Here is a 12,892-nt window from a genome sequence, read left to right as displayed (position 1 = left end):
CCCACAGCTGACTGCAGGGAGGTCTTTTACTTACCTGTTCCTTCCCCCACACTGAGACAATGCTCCTGTGTCTCCTGATGCAAGCTGTAGGCCTATGTGGTGCTGATGCTGTAGCATAAGATGACTGCATATGTTGTGCAGGGAACTGGGGTATGTATGGGGGGTGAGCACTCACCAGCCCCGGTCTAACTCCCTGAACAGGTTCTGCAACCCACTGTTGTACAATAGAAGTGTCTGTCAAGTACAGTATCCTTACCTTTACTCTCTTATGCCCTGGATACGAGTCCAGGAGCATTATAAACTGGTCTGTGGTCCAGCAAAGCACTCAAGCCTGTGTGTAACTGTAAGTACAAGATGAAAATACTCAGCTGTCACATAGCACTTTGTATGAGTACAGCCTCAAGCACTTCACAAATGGACTATTGTTGACTCCATTTTGTCAATGGGGAAACAGATCCAGAGAGGTGATGCAACTCACTTAGAGACATCCAGCATCCCAGTTTAGAGCTAAGAACAAAACCTAGCTCTCCTGAGCCCCAGTCCAGTGCATGTTCCACTACTCCACACAACCTCTTCACTCCATGAGTACCACAAGAGCCCTGGAAAGGAGTTGTTTCTCCTTGGGCAAAAGAGATGATTGTTAGCAAGTTCCCTATTCAAGGGATTCAAGATACTCTATTGTCCACTGTAGTGAAAGTCACCTGACACTGAATGCCAGTATACCGTTTATGTCACACTTAAGACCCAAAATGAGAGCCCCCTGCATAGAGTAGAATGCACCTTTTGGGTTGGATTTTCCCCACCTGCCTCTCCCACCAAGCACCAGCAAAGAGTCTGGGGCATTCTGCTCTTCCCCTACAACAACTTTATTAAATACAACCAACCCAGCGTACATCAGCCTCAACAACTTTTAGTTTTCTATTTTAAGAGCATTGTGGTGAAGAAGCAATTATGTTGTGCAGCCACATACCAAGACATAGGCCCAGACTTACACACCTTTGCAACATGATAAGAAGAATATTATTACTCTACCCATGGTCTGACCAGATAAGCTATTTTGGGCGGGCAGCCTGTAGGAGTTTTTTTTTAACACTTCTTTTGCAGTATGTAGCACTCATAACTCCTGATGCCCTCATTGCAAAATAAAATGGAGGGGATAGGAAAGGACCACGCTTATTCAGAACCTGACCACCAGCCTCTGCCGGCCAGTGAGGAGTATGTTGTACCAGGTAATGCTTTGATGCACCATGAGGAGTATGCTGTACCAGGTACTAGTAGTAATGATGTAGCCTGAGGGAAAGGGAATTTATTGTAGTCTCATGGTGAACTAGAATTTTTAGCAGAAGAAAGAGAATTATAATTCCTTAATGCATAAAAAGAGCTTAAGTGATCAAATCTATGTCATTTATAGTAATGTCTGGTTTGGAGGAAACTGATCTTTACTCTGAAAAATTAACAGTGTATTATTTTTCTCACATTTTACGTTAAAGCCATGAAAGATAAAAGCACTTGAAAATAATTCACAGCTTAGATAGAACCCATCCTAAATATTATAACTGTCCATTATAAATATATGGTAGGTTTATACATCAGTTGTATAATATAATAGTTCTTTGTTCTCAGTTTTATTGTGTCAAAGTATTAACTGTGCATCTTTTTGCTTCAATACCAATTTGCATCAATGCTCTGAGTTAAATAATACGACATTTTTCATTACGTTTCTGTCATTTTAATGCAATACTTAATTCAGAGCACTGTTCAGTAGGGTGAATCCTGTGTTGATGACTGCTTTAACAGACACAAAGCTGGAGACAGAGCTTCCAAAATATTTTAAACAACAGAAAGTTTGCATACCGGTTTAACAGGATTTTACATGAGCAAGGGATTAATCCCACACTTCAGACTTCACAAACTGTTGTGTGCTATACTAATAAAGGCAAGCAGGTTGGAGGTTTCACTGATCCGTCAAAAAGAATTTGCTAAGGATGGTAGGCCAAGGAAACAGGCTTTTTTCACCTTTAATTCAGAGTGCTTTCCTCAGATTATTTTCTTTAGCTCAAATGATTTTATTTATGTATATATTTATTTGTTTGCCTCAGCTCCTGAAAAGAAATGAGTTGATGTTTGACCGGGGGATGATGTTATGTACTACAGTAGCTCAGGGTTTTAATAATTGTTACTGAATTAAGCCTGACAGTCCTGTGCCACCGTAGTTCCAGTTCTCCTTAGAAGTATTCTGTTGGCAGACCGTTATCTACTGAACACAGTGCCTTGCATATCACTGGTATCATTATGCTGAAGGGGACTGTTGTTAAGATGCTGTTTTCTGTAAAACTAGAACATGGCATCTCTCTCTGAATACACCACAGTTTTTAAGGCCAGATGCTGTCATTTTTCTGTGAATAAGAAGCCATGAGACAGACCACTCACTGCCCATCAACTTCCTGCTTAACATCTTGGTGTCATCTCTCGCCATTTGTCAGTCTTGCCCATTTAGACTGTAGGCTTTTTGGCATGAGGGCTATCTCTTCACCCCTCCCCTGCTTGATGTAATGAAGCCTTCAGGCATTATTGTAAAAAAAAAACTCAAGGCAAATGTTTTCCTACACCTGTTCCTCCACTGATCTGGTGGGGGGGAGGTGTTTAAGGCAGGCTAGTTTCTGTAGTCAACAGCACACAAGAGAGTGATGAGGTCAGCACCATGTCTATCTGCCTTCAACTCAGCCTGAAAGACCAGGCATCCATGTACAGCTAGGACAACCTTAGGCATGAGTCCACAACAAGAGATGAACTTATACCACTGGCACAGAAGCAAGAAGCCTGTGCTTGTATTGCAGGGGGTCACACTCTTTAAAGGAGCATTTCCAGAGTTTATAACATATTTTTTCCTCTTGTTCTGAGTTACACGCCCAGGAATGGAAATTCCTGTAGCTAATACATACGATGAGGAATAAGACATTGTACTCTTAGCTCATCCCCATGCGAATGCAGGGAGGCTTGTTACTGCTATGTGACTCTGTTCCCCATCTGCACAGAGGGGATCCCAGTCCTACCTTGGTCTCACAGGGTTTGCTCACTTGGTCTTACTCATTATGTGCACAGAGGCTCTTGTTTGGAAGATATGAGGCCTAGTTTATGTTGTATATACTGTGCACTGAGGAGTATTGATCCATCTGAAATGATGAAAGCCCATCATCTTGTAGTTCTTTCTGTGACCTCTTACATTCCCTCAAAGAGGTTCCCATTCCTCACACCTTGCCTGCTCTCCCAAACATGTCATGGCTTAACCTGTGCTTCAGCTCATTGCAACCTGGGAGCTTGTGCTCAGGGCTTCAAGTCTTGTTCACATAATGCTATGGTTGGAGAAGGCGGGGCACAGGCTCAGGGAGGGAAATCATTAGGGCTGTGTGAGGCTTCAGACCGTGCTTCAGATCCGGAGAAGATTCGGGCGCTTTGGACGCCGAAGCAGCATGTCCAGATCAAAGTGCTGGCTTCCGAAGTGGTTCAGAGCTTCCGAACTGCTTTGGAAAAGCTTTGGAGCTGCTTAGATCAGAGATCCGGCCATAGGGTATAATTTGGCAGGCTTTGTGGCCTCAGCAGGAGCCAGCATCCCTGCAGTTTTCAGCCCACTGTGCCTTAACACACACAGGGTTATCTGTCACAAGTTTTGCCTGTCAGCAGCTTGAGGTGAAGTTCCCCTCAAACCCCTCACCTATCACCTTGAAACCTGGCAGGCTTTGTGGCCTCAGCAGGGGCCACCATCCCTGCAGTTTTCACCCCACTGTGGTGTAACACATACACGTGACATGAGTTTTGCTTTAAAGAATTTGGGGTGCAGTTCCCCCCGAGCCCCTGCAGCAATCTTCTTGAAACTTGGCAGACCTCATGCTCTCACCAGCAGCTAACCCTCGTGCAAGTTTCATCCAAATCAAACAAAAAACAACAATGTTATAGGTATTTCATTGATTCCCCATTATACCCTGTGGCCAGATCTCTGAAGCGGCTCTGAAGCTTCGGAGCTGCTTTGGCTGAATCGAAGCAGGAAGCTGATCTGGGGCTCCGGATTGGATCCCTGGCATCCAAAATGGCTGGATCTGAAGCTGAATCAAATAGCTGCCTATTTGCAGAGGCCTAGAAATCATCCAATCCTTGGTGCTGTGATTCTGGATGGAATTTGTTTGGAGATACTTTGCTGAGATCTTCATTGGCAGGGAGCTATGTCAGAAGGCAGCACTGTCACAGTTGGCGGGTTGGGCTGGGCTGGGCTGGACAGGCTAGGACTGATAAACTGGAGACTCACACCACTATGTCAGGGACCATGTCTCTTGGGATAGGGTCTGAAGAAATTCTTTCCCCAGTACAGTCAATGGGAGTATCGTCTGTTACTGGATTCAGGATGTTATGTGTCTGCCTCTGCCATGGACCTTCCCTTTGACCCTGGGCAACTCACCAAAGCCCAGAGTAAAAATAAAACACAGGGGTTGCAAGGTATGATTAATGAATGGGTGATATCCTGCGCCTCTTCCTCTGTGAAAGGGGCCTCCTTCATGCCTCTGCTCAGCTGTGCTCTCAGACAAGGATTTAAGTAGGACTGAAATGGCATTCTGTCTAGCTCTGCCTGGTTGGTCTTGCCCCCCCTCACTGAAGTGAACACCCTTCAGACCCAGAGCTGCTTAAGGAGCCACTGTGGGATTGCTGACCTGGCAAAATCACCATGCCAGATAGCAGTGAGCTCAGACATGCTATACTACTCCCTACATGTTATCTCCTGAACCAGCAGCAGTGTAGCCACTTGTGTGTGAAGAAATGGGAGGGATAACTCAGGTCTGCTCCCAGCAACTCAGTACCACTCTTGAGTCATGTACTCTGCCTGCCTGCTGGTTGCTGGTAGGCCCCAGTGGGGGTAAGTGGGCTGTGTATTTTTTTTACCAGTGGTGCCTGTGTAGACATGTCCTAAGCAGGACTAGTGGGGTCTGTGCCTTGCACTGACCTTCTGCCTAGCTAGATTTTGCTCATAGGCAGTGTGCCTCTGATGTATTAAAAATACCCAGCCAAAGGTGCACAGACACTTTCAGATAAAGGAGCGCTATGAGTTTAGATCTGGCTACAGTGGCATATGGGGGTGAATCTACATGTGGATATAGAAGCCAAGGCTTGATATAAGGCCCAGAGGAAATAAAGCAGGGCCTTCCATTGGCTTTCCTGGGTCTTGAAGCAGGCTGCAGGTCTCTGTGGTAAAGGGCACATTAGACTTTGTAAAGGAGAGAGACAAGAGGGGCAGTAGTGCTGGGAGGTGCAGCCAGGGGCTGGATATGAATGGGGGGCTAATGAATGGGACAAAGCTGATACTCAAAACTCTGGCTATCCAGAATGCTTTAGACCTGGATCAGTTAAACAGGTTCTGCTACAGGGCAGGGTAGACCAACACTTCACCTTTATAGACCAACCAAATGAGATTAATACATAGAGAAAGCACAAGTTTTCACAATCATGAAAGCTTGTGCTCTCTCTCTCTATATATATCTTAGTTAGCTGATAAAGGTACATATCTACCCTACCTCCTGGCTGACTTCAGACTAACATGGCTACCTCCCTCTCTAGGTTCTGCTATGCCATGGTTGAGAAGGCCTTGAATGAGTTCTTCATTCAAGCTCAGTACCTCCTGCTGGCTGTCTCCAAGTTCCTGTCCAAAGCAATGCCCAAAATGCTCATACACAGCATATTAACATTCATTTAAATATGAAAGCCTGGTAACTTGTCTGCAGCCTGAAGCACCCCTTTCCCAAGGGTGTTACAGACATGCTAACTCAGTCTCTGGCTGAGTGGGGCCTGGGCCCACCTTGAGAGCCTCGGTTTTCTTGTTAGAGCCACCCACAGCAGGGCCCTCTCACCCCTGGGTGGGTAGGTTTCTACTGGTGGCTCATTACCTGTGGTGCTGTACTGATGATTGGTTTGTTCTCACAGATGTCATCATCACAAGGCGTTTGAGAGACCGAGAGCTGCTCAGGAAAAGGAAAACTGAAGCCCAGGAGAAAGACACTATTCAGTGGGTCCTGGGGTAAATTGTTCTTACAAAGCAGCGAGATTTTATTTTAGAGATGCGGATGCCATGGATGAGCAGAAAATTACTCCTGGATGCTAAGGATTGCTGTGGGTTTAGAGGGTGATTGGGATGATATGTACTCTGCAGGGGCATAAGGGGTTGGTATAAACTTTGTATGCATGTTGCATCATGTACCCAGGCCTCCTCCCCCCAAGCAGGGCAGGAAGAAAAGTTACTGCTTTTGCTCTTAATGTGCTTGTCTGCAGAGTTGAGCTTGGCAAGACAGTAGCAGGGAGAGAATGTGCTGATTGTTTGGGAAGCAGGTATCCTCTCCATCTCAGCAGCGCACCAGAGAGTCAATGTATTCCTCAGAGGGATGGCTGAGCCCTTCAGGGCAGCTCTTAGGATTGTGTAGTTGATACACTGCTGGCCCTAGAGGCTAAACCTAGTCCTATAGTCCAGGACCAGTGCAACCCTGCATCGCCCCTTGTGCTTGTCCTTCTGCCCTGGGGAACTGTGTCTTATCAGACTGTGGCATCACATAGGCATCTTTACACATGCTCCGGGGATGGGGAGGGGTGCTTTAATTAGAATGGCTCTTGGAAGCTGCTCTAATTAAAGCGCCCACAGCACCATGTGTATTCAGCATCCCGTGCTCCAAAATGGCAGTGGGGGTGCTTTAACTAAAGCTTGCTCATGCAGGGACACTGACTACATGAAATGCCAAGGTTGCTGGAGTGTGCTAATTAGCATACTCCAGCAGACTTGATTAATCAAGTCTGGTCCAACACACTGTAATTACAGCATCAGAGCAGATGTCCATCATGTCTGCAGGCACCCATAGATTTGTGCCAGCAGGCTCATATGGCTTGGGAAGGTGGTTGTTTTGCATTGGGTGGCCTGGCGGGAGAGGACAGGAGTCAAAGGGACTTCACATGAGCCTGGGTGTCCTTAGACAGATTCTGCGCCACAAGACAGCACCTCTTCAGCCCTTGTACAAGCCCCTAGGCCTTAGCCCAATCCCTGTACCTTGCCAGATCTGGCTCCTAAGAGATCCCAGCCCTCCAGAGAGAGATCCTATAACCCAGGTGGGCCCTAGAGAAGCAGGTCCTAACATCCATCAGCTCCTGGGCAACCACACTGAGCAAGTACCACACTGTAGGCAACAACATGCTTCACTCTCCTTGTCAAGCTTAGTTTTAATTTTTTTACTTCCTGTTGGTCTTTGTAATTTCAGAGTCATGCAGGCAATGTGCACCCTGTGCGGCATGGGTTAGAGACAACTGCCACAAGGAAACCCTTCCTCCTAGATCTCCGCTGTCTCGATAACCTTGCTCCCTGCCAGCCCACAGAGAGCGCCCTATTCTAGACCAACCTACAAGGACAGTTCCTGCCCCCCAACCAGATCTCTGCTCTGTGCAGAGACCTTAGATCTCTTCCCAAAATGAACCCATCCCTTAAACCAGAATCCTCCAAATATGCCAGCATCTAGCACCCTCCTCCCAGTTACCTCCAGCAAAGTCTAACTAGCATCCAGGCCCACCTACATGCCAGCACTCACTGTGTCATCATCACAGGCAACTTCTAGTACTACCTCTGCGTCTCTCTTGACATCTCTCTTCATTCAGCACACATACCCTACTAGACTCTGGCTTCAAACTCAGTGTAGCCCTGTTTCTTCCCTTCACCAGTGTCTAGGGCATGGGGCATTGCCCATAATCCATAGCTGTGTGACTTGCAAATATTTATACATATGTAAACTCATTGCATATTTTGCATATTGTGTCATGCATGGAGTTGCATAGGGCTTGACAGCTGTGGAAGCCCACATGGAGTGAAGAAAGAGTAGTGAGGAGCAGGGGATAGAGGGGACTCGCACTGTGTCCCAGTACTGCTTCTGTGCCCATTGCCCATGGCTTTTCCTAGAAGGCAGAGATGTGGGTTTTCAGGAAAATTTTAATTGGAAAATTTCACAGAAAATTGTCCAGTGCCCTAAATAAAGTGTGATCTTATTTAGCATGTTTATTTGACTTATATTTAGTAAATAAAACTAAACAGGTACCCTCATGTTAATTTTATGTCTGAATAGCTTCAAGTATTTGAACTGAAATATTTGATTAGGACAAAAATTAAATACAGCACACTTAATGTGGTTTAAATGTTACAGTCAAACAAATTCAAAGCTTTATGTGGAAAGAAATTATTTTTATTGGAATACTTGTAAAAATGTAAAGACAATACACAATAGCATGAACTTCCTTTACATTGTTTGTTTAAATTTAAGAAGAAAAATAAAGGCTCTGAAAACTGTTGACACATTAATTTTAGCACACCCAAAGAACTGTGCATGATATGCTATGCTTTGGTTTTGATTTGACCTGCACAGCCAATTAGGTGAATTTATAACTTGATTTTTGATTTGGATGATTATGTGAGTGCATTTACCCTCCTGTTTACAAATCAATAAAACATATATGTACCCTCTCACACACTTCCTAGGAATAATCACTGGAAAAACATTAATTATAACTTTAAAACTGCCAAGCTTGCCTAATATTGTTTTGGCATCCATTCATTGTTACTAATGAATTTTATGAAACAATGAATTTTTAGAAACAGAAGATTTCCCACGGAAAAATAAAGCACTGGAAAATTCGTGTTTTGGAAAATTTTCCACCCCACATTTCTGCTAGCAGGTTAATCTAATCCTCATTCAAGGGATCTCACTATCCTTCCAAGCCCTGAACAGCCATTGCCCAGCATGCAGTGGTGAGTGTAAGGATTCCTGGCATAATATTTGCCTTTCAATTTTAGCCATCATGGCTCTAGGGAACTCCATAACCCACCTGCTATCTGCTTCCATAGGCTGGGTGTCATCCACAGACCATTATTTTCCCAGGTGGTAACGGCCCTCAAGCAACAGCAGCTTTGTCACACATACGATACAGAGACCACTATGACCAATGGCTCAGGCATGCAGGTCTGGACTATATAACATGTCTGGCTGGTCTCTGTCTGTCCACTAGGGTTGGGCATCATTTCTGGTTGCTGTAATTATGTTGGCAAGAACCCCTAAGAAGCTACTGTTGCTGATAGAGCTTGTGGGGGTGGAAGTGAACTATGCCTGATTTGCTGGTATCACCATATTGGTAGGGCCATCCCAGCATAGTGCTGCTAGAATAAGGAGAGTCTGATGCCTGCCTCACACTGGGGGTGCCTGGCAGCACCGTCATTTCCTTCCATGCTTATAAGCTCACCATAAGGTCACAGCATGTGTGTGTGAAATGCCCTCATGTTCTGACAGGGAGGAGAAAAACAAAAGGCAGAAGAGGGGCCGAGGAGCTGGAAGAGGAAGGGGCCGACCACTGGTTACACAGCCAGAGCCTCAGCTTAAAGAGTCAGAGAATGAGCTGTCAGAACAAGCCCAGACCCCCCAAGAGCACCCTGTGATCACAGTCCACGAGCTGCCCAGTGACACCCTGCAGGAGGCAGTGGAGGGGATCTCAGGTGAGGGCAATTTGTTTGCAGCAGGTAAGTTTCTGGGGATCCTGTAGACTAATAGGCTTCAGAATGAGCACCCTCCCCTAGCTATGTCCCTCAAGAGGAGAGGCACTGCTCAGACAGTGGACAGTCTTGGTGAATCAGCCTAAAGCTTTGGGCCATTGCTTCCCTCCAAGCTGCAGAGAGGAGCTTGTTCCTTCTGAACAACTGGCCCCTCTTACAGACCATCCATTCATCAACTCCTGGAAGAGCACAGAGACTGCTCACATCCTGAGAAGGGCTGAGATCTGTGCATCTCTGCCTGATGCAAGTGGTTACATTCTGCTCTTAAGGCCTTGTAGGTCAGTGCCATCCTCATCCCCATCAGTGGAGTTACACTGGCTTGGACCTCATATTTACTCAGAATCTGACCTAAGATCTCTGGGACTTAGGCAGTCTCAGGGCCAGGCTAGTCTTGTCTCTTCCAAGATCCTACAGGTAGCTCTCCTGAAGCTCTGTGAGGTTTGGAGACCCATTGGCCCATGGAACGAATACAAACAGGGAATTCACCTGGCCTTGAAGCATGGCAAATATTTGGGGCCTGTGTTTCAGAGGTGTTGCTCTCCTTCTGCTACCACCAAATTTAGTAAAAAGGTGAGGGACACAGTGTTTTAAAACCCAGGCCCTGTGAACCTCATCCTGCATCAGGGACCTTGGTACCAACTCAGGGCCCAATTGACTTTCCTGGGATGTGTTTTGCTTCTGGGCTCTGCCGTGTGGAACTCACCTCACTGAACAGTATGGCGAGCACCCTGCAAACCAAGGGACTGGCCTTGCAGCTCCTGGCCTACCTGTGCAAGGCACATCACACCCATTTTAAAATAGTGGGTCTGACTCGAAAAAGATTATGAATCAGGCTCCATCACCACAGGATCACAGATCATGATTTTTTTTGTGTGTGTGTGTGTTTTACAGAGCAGAAAGAAGCACCCGGGTCAGCAGAAGGGGAAATACTAGAGAATTTGAACACTCCTCTGGAAAATGACTACCAGGATAATGAATACCGCCCCTCTGCTTTATTTTGAATTTTTCTTTTCTTCTTCAACAATTGCATCAGTTGAATTCCAAACACTGGTACAATGATCTAGACCTGCTATTTCTGTGTAAGGAATAAAACCCAAAAGCTTGTGCTGTTACCCTTTTAACCTGCTGTTTTGCCTTCATACAAATACTGGGGAAATACCTTAATTTTCTTGAAAAATAATAAACTGCTAGAGCTCAATAATTATGCGCTAAGGAAAGTATCATATGCTCTTTTGATTCTCTTTCAAATTCACCTCGTATTATATATGAAACTCCTGTTTCCATGAAGGTCCATAGTGTAGCAGCTTTTTGCCACAATTGCTTGCAGAATCAGGATCATAGACAGATCTGTGGAAGCACTGTGGAATGAACTGATTATCCAGCCTCCCAGTCCCTGTAAATGTGTAACTGCAATTTTGCTTAATCTGAATCTCCCAGAGACACCTTGGCAAGATGGGCATATCTGGTTATGATGTAGCTGTTATTCTAGTGCTGAAACCTGGACAACACAGGTGCCTCTTCAGGTTGCAAGCCTTAAGCTGTATTTCTGCAGTTTATTTGTATTGTCCTCTCTGGCCCCTGTTCTTCCTCAGACCAGGAGAATAATTGTGTTTCCCTTTCATCTTCTGCTTATCAGCAGTGCTGCCTTTATAACTCTCTTACATAAGCCCTGCAAGTTAAAGAAACTTGGCTATAGCTTTCTGGATAAGCACAAAGGCTAGAGAAAGGACAAGGAATAGTAAGTACATCTAAGGCATCCTGGAGGTAATGCAGTGTTTGTCATTAATGGAAGAGCAGCATCCTTTAATCCAGGGTCGGGCAATTATTTCAGGCAGAGGGCCGCTTCCTGAGTTTTGGCAAGCCTTTGAGGGCCACATGACAGGCAGCCAGGGGCAGATAAATATTAATTTTCTAAATTTATTAGGGGTCCTGTGGGCCAGATAGAATGGCTTGGCGGGCCACATCTGGCCCGTGGGCTGCATTTTGCCCACCCTTGCTTTAATCAATGAATGAATAAAAAAGGGGCAATGTAGTTGCTTTACTCTGACCAGTACATTGTACTTGCAGGCTCACGTTTTCAAACATGGATGCAACAGCGAGGGGTAGTTATAAAACTGGCCTGCTTCCAGTAGTGCTGAGCAGAGCCCCTGTAATTTCGTGGAAAGTCTGAAAATTAGGCCTTTTAGGGCTTGTCCACACTGCACCAGCAGTATGTCCTTTTGAAGATGGGTCCAAGCATGCTCTGGCTGCTCCAGTCCCCATCAGTGAGGGTGCTCTGGGCATGTCAGCAGCATACGAAGAAGGGTCTTCACCCTGGGCAGCAGCTGTACTGGCAGCAAGATTCTTGTACCCCTTCTAAGTTTGTACCTGGAACTGATACCCCAGTCACCTATCCTTAGATACTCCACTGGGATTTGCCCCCAGCACCTGCTCTCAAGCCCTTGGACTCCTGCAGGTTGGGGAATAGTCAACGGTGCTGAGTGCAGTGGAACCACACTGGTAAATGTCAAGGTCTGGAGCAGCAGACTTTTGAGGGGGGAGAGGGTGTAGTCAACGAGAAGTGTAAAAGCAGCATCCATGTGGCTGTCCCTGATAATTTTCAACTGAAAGCTCCTGCCTTTGCCATTAAGTAATGACAGGCCACAGATGTTGAACCACAGGCCTAAGGAACTGCCTTTTTCCCTGGGCACATTGCCATATCAATGGGTTTCCTTCATGAAATTTCCTAAAAGATAACTTGGTTTTAATGCCCTCCTAAGATCCAGGGGCTGCAAGTGTGCTTTCTTTTTGTGACCCCAAGATCTAGTTGACTAGTGAAGTCTAAACAGAACAGGACAGCACCCTCTTGTGTTCTCAGCATTAGGAATAAATCACCTGTTGAACAGCTTGGAAATCACATCTCTGAATATCAGACACAGCCCCCAGGGGTTACATAACATAGGCAATGTCAGTGGGTGAGGGGGGCACATGGGGCATGTGCCCCCTTCCCCCAAGATTTCTGTGCCAGTGGCAGGGCACATTCTTCAGTGCAGAGCTGGGCTGGAGCTGGATCAGAGATCCACAAGGGTGCGTAAGTACTCATAGAATCACACACTGCAGCACCTTAGAACCCATTCTCCGTCTGACATGCAGCCTGGCTGAAGCCAGGGACCAGCAACAGCAGGGATGGTGGCAGTGGTGCAGAGTTGTGCTCCCCCACTGTCAACGTTTACACATCATGCATGTTATATAACATGCCCGGAGATAGGAGAGGAACAACCTTTACTTGTGCCAGGACAAGCCCCA

The 12,892-nt window shown here is 46.0% G+C and overlaps 1 protein-coding gene across 4 annotated transcripts; it reads left to right on the top strand.

Moving 5' to 3' along the window:
• Positions 1-1,072: 1,072 nt before the first annotated feature.
• On the top strand, positions 1,073-10,827 carry HEMGN (hemogen). Of its 4 annotated transcripts, none has more exons than XM_019555397.1 (4): positions 1,073-1,268; positions 5,965-6,058; positions 9,348-9,550; positions 10,499-10,827. In XM_019555397.1, the coding sequence occupies exons 1-4, from the start codon at positions 1,127-1,129 to the stop codon at positions 10,606-10,608; spliced, it is 549 nt and encodes a 182-aa protein (XP_019410942.1). In that variant the 5' UTR covers positions 1,073-1,126; the 3' UTR covers positions 10,609-10,827. The 4 variants fall into 4 exon arrangements, with proteins under 4 accessions (XP_019410942.1, XP_019410939.1, XP_019410941.1 ...); XM_019555394.1 differs by having other exon boundaries at positions 1,076-1,268; positions 9,348-9,574; XM_019555396.1 differs by having other exon boundaries at positions 1,079-1,268; positions 5,965-6,046; positions 9,348-9,574.
• The last annotated feature ends 2,065 nt before the right edge of the window (positions 10,828-12,892 follow it).

Source organism: Crocodylus porosus, unplaced genomic scaffold, assembly GCF_001723895.1.
Source record: "Crocodylus porosus isolate Cpor-Errol unplaced genomic scaffold, CroPor_comp1, whole genome shotgun sequence".
In the NCBI taxonomy this organism is placed as follows: Eukaryota; Metazoa; Chordata; order Crocodylia; family Crocodylidae; genus Crocodylus; species Crocodylus porosus.
The sequence above is the reverse complement of the archived record's forward strand: the minus strand, read 5'-3'. Positions and strand labels throughout refer to the sequence as shown.

Bases quoted from the DNA above. Each gene is read 5' to 3' on its own strand.
- HEMGN (XM_019555394.1), top strand. From the start codon at position 1,127: ATGCCCTCATTGCAAAATAAAATGGAGGGGATAGGAAAGGACCACGCT. The intron at 1,269-5,964 runs GTACTAGTAGTA...TTGTTCTCACAG, and splicing joins TGAGGAGTATGCTGTACCAG to ATGTCATCATCACAAGGCGT. The intron at 9,575-10,498 runs GTAAGTTTCTGG...TGTGTTTTACAG, and splicing joins GGGCAATTTGTTTGCAGCAG to AGCAGAAAGAAGCACCCGGG.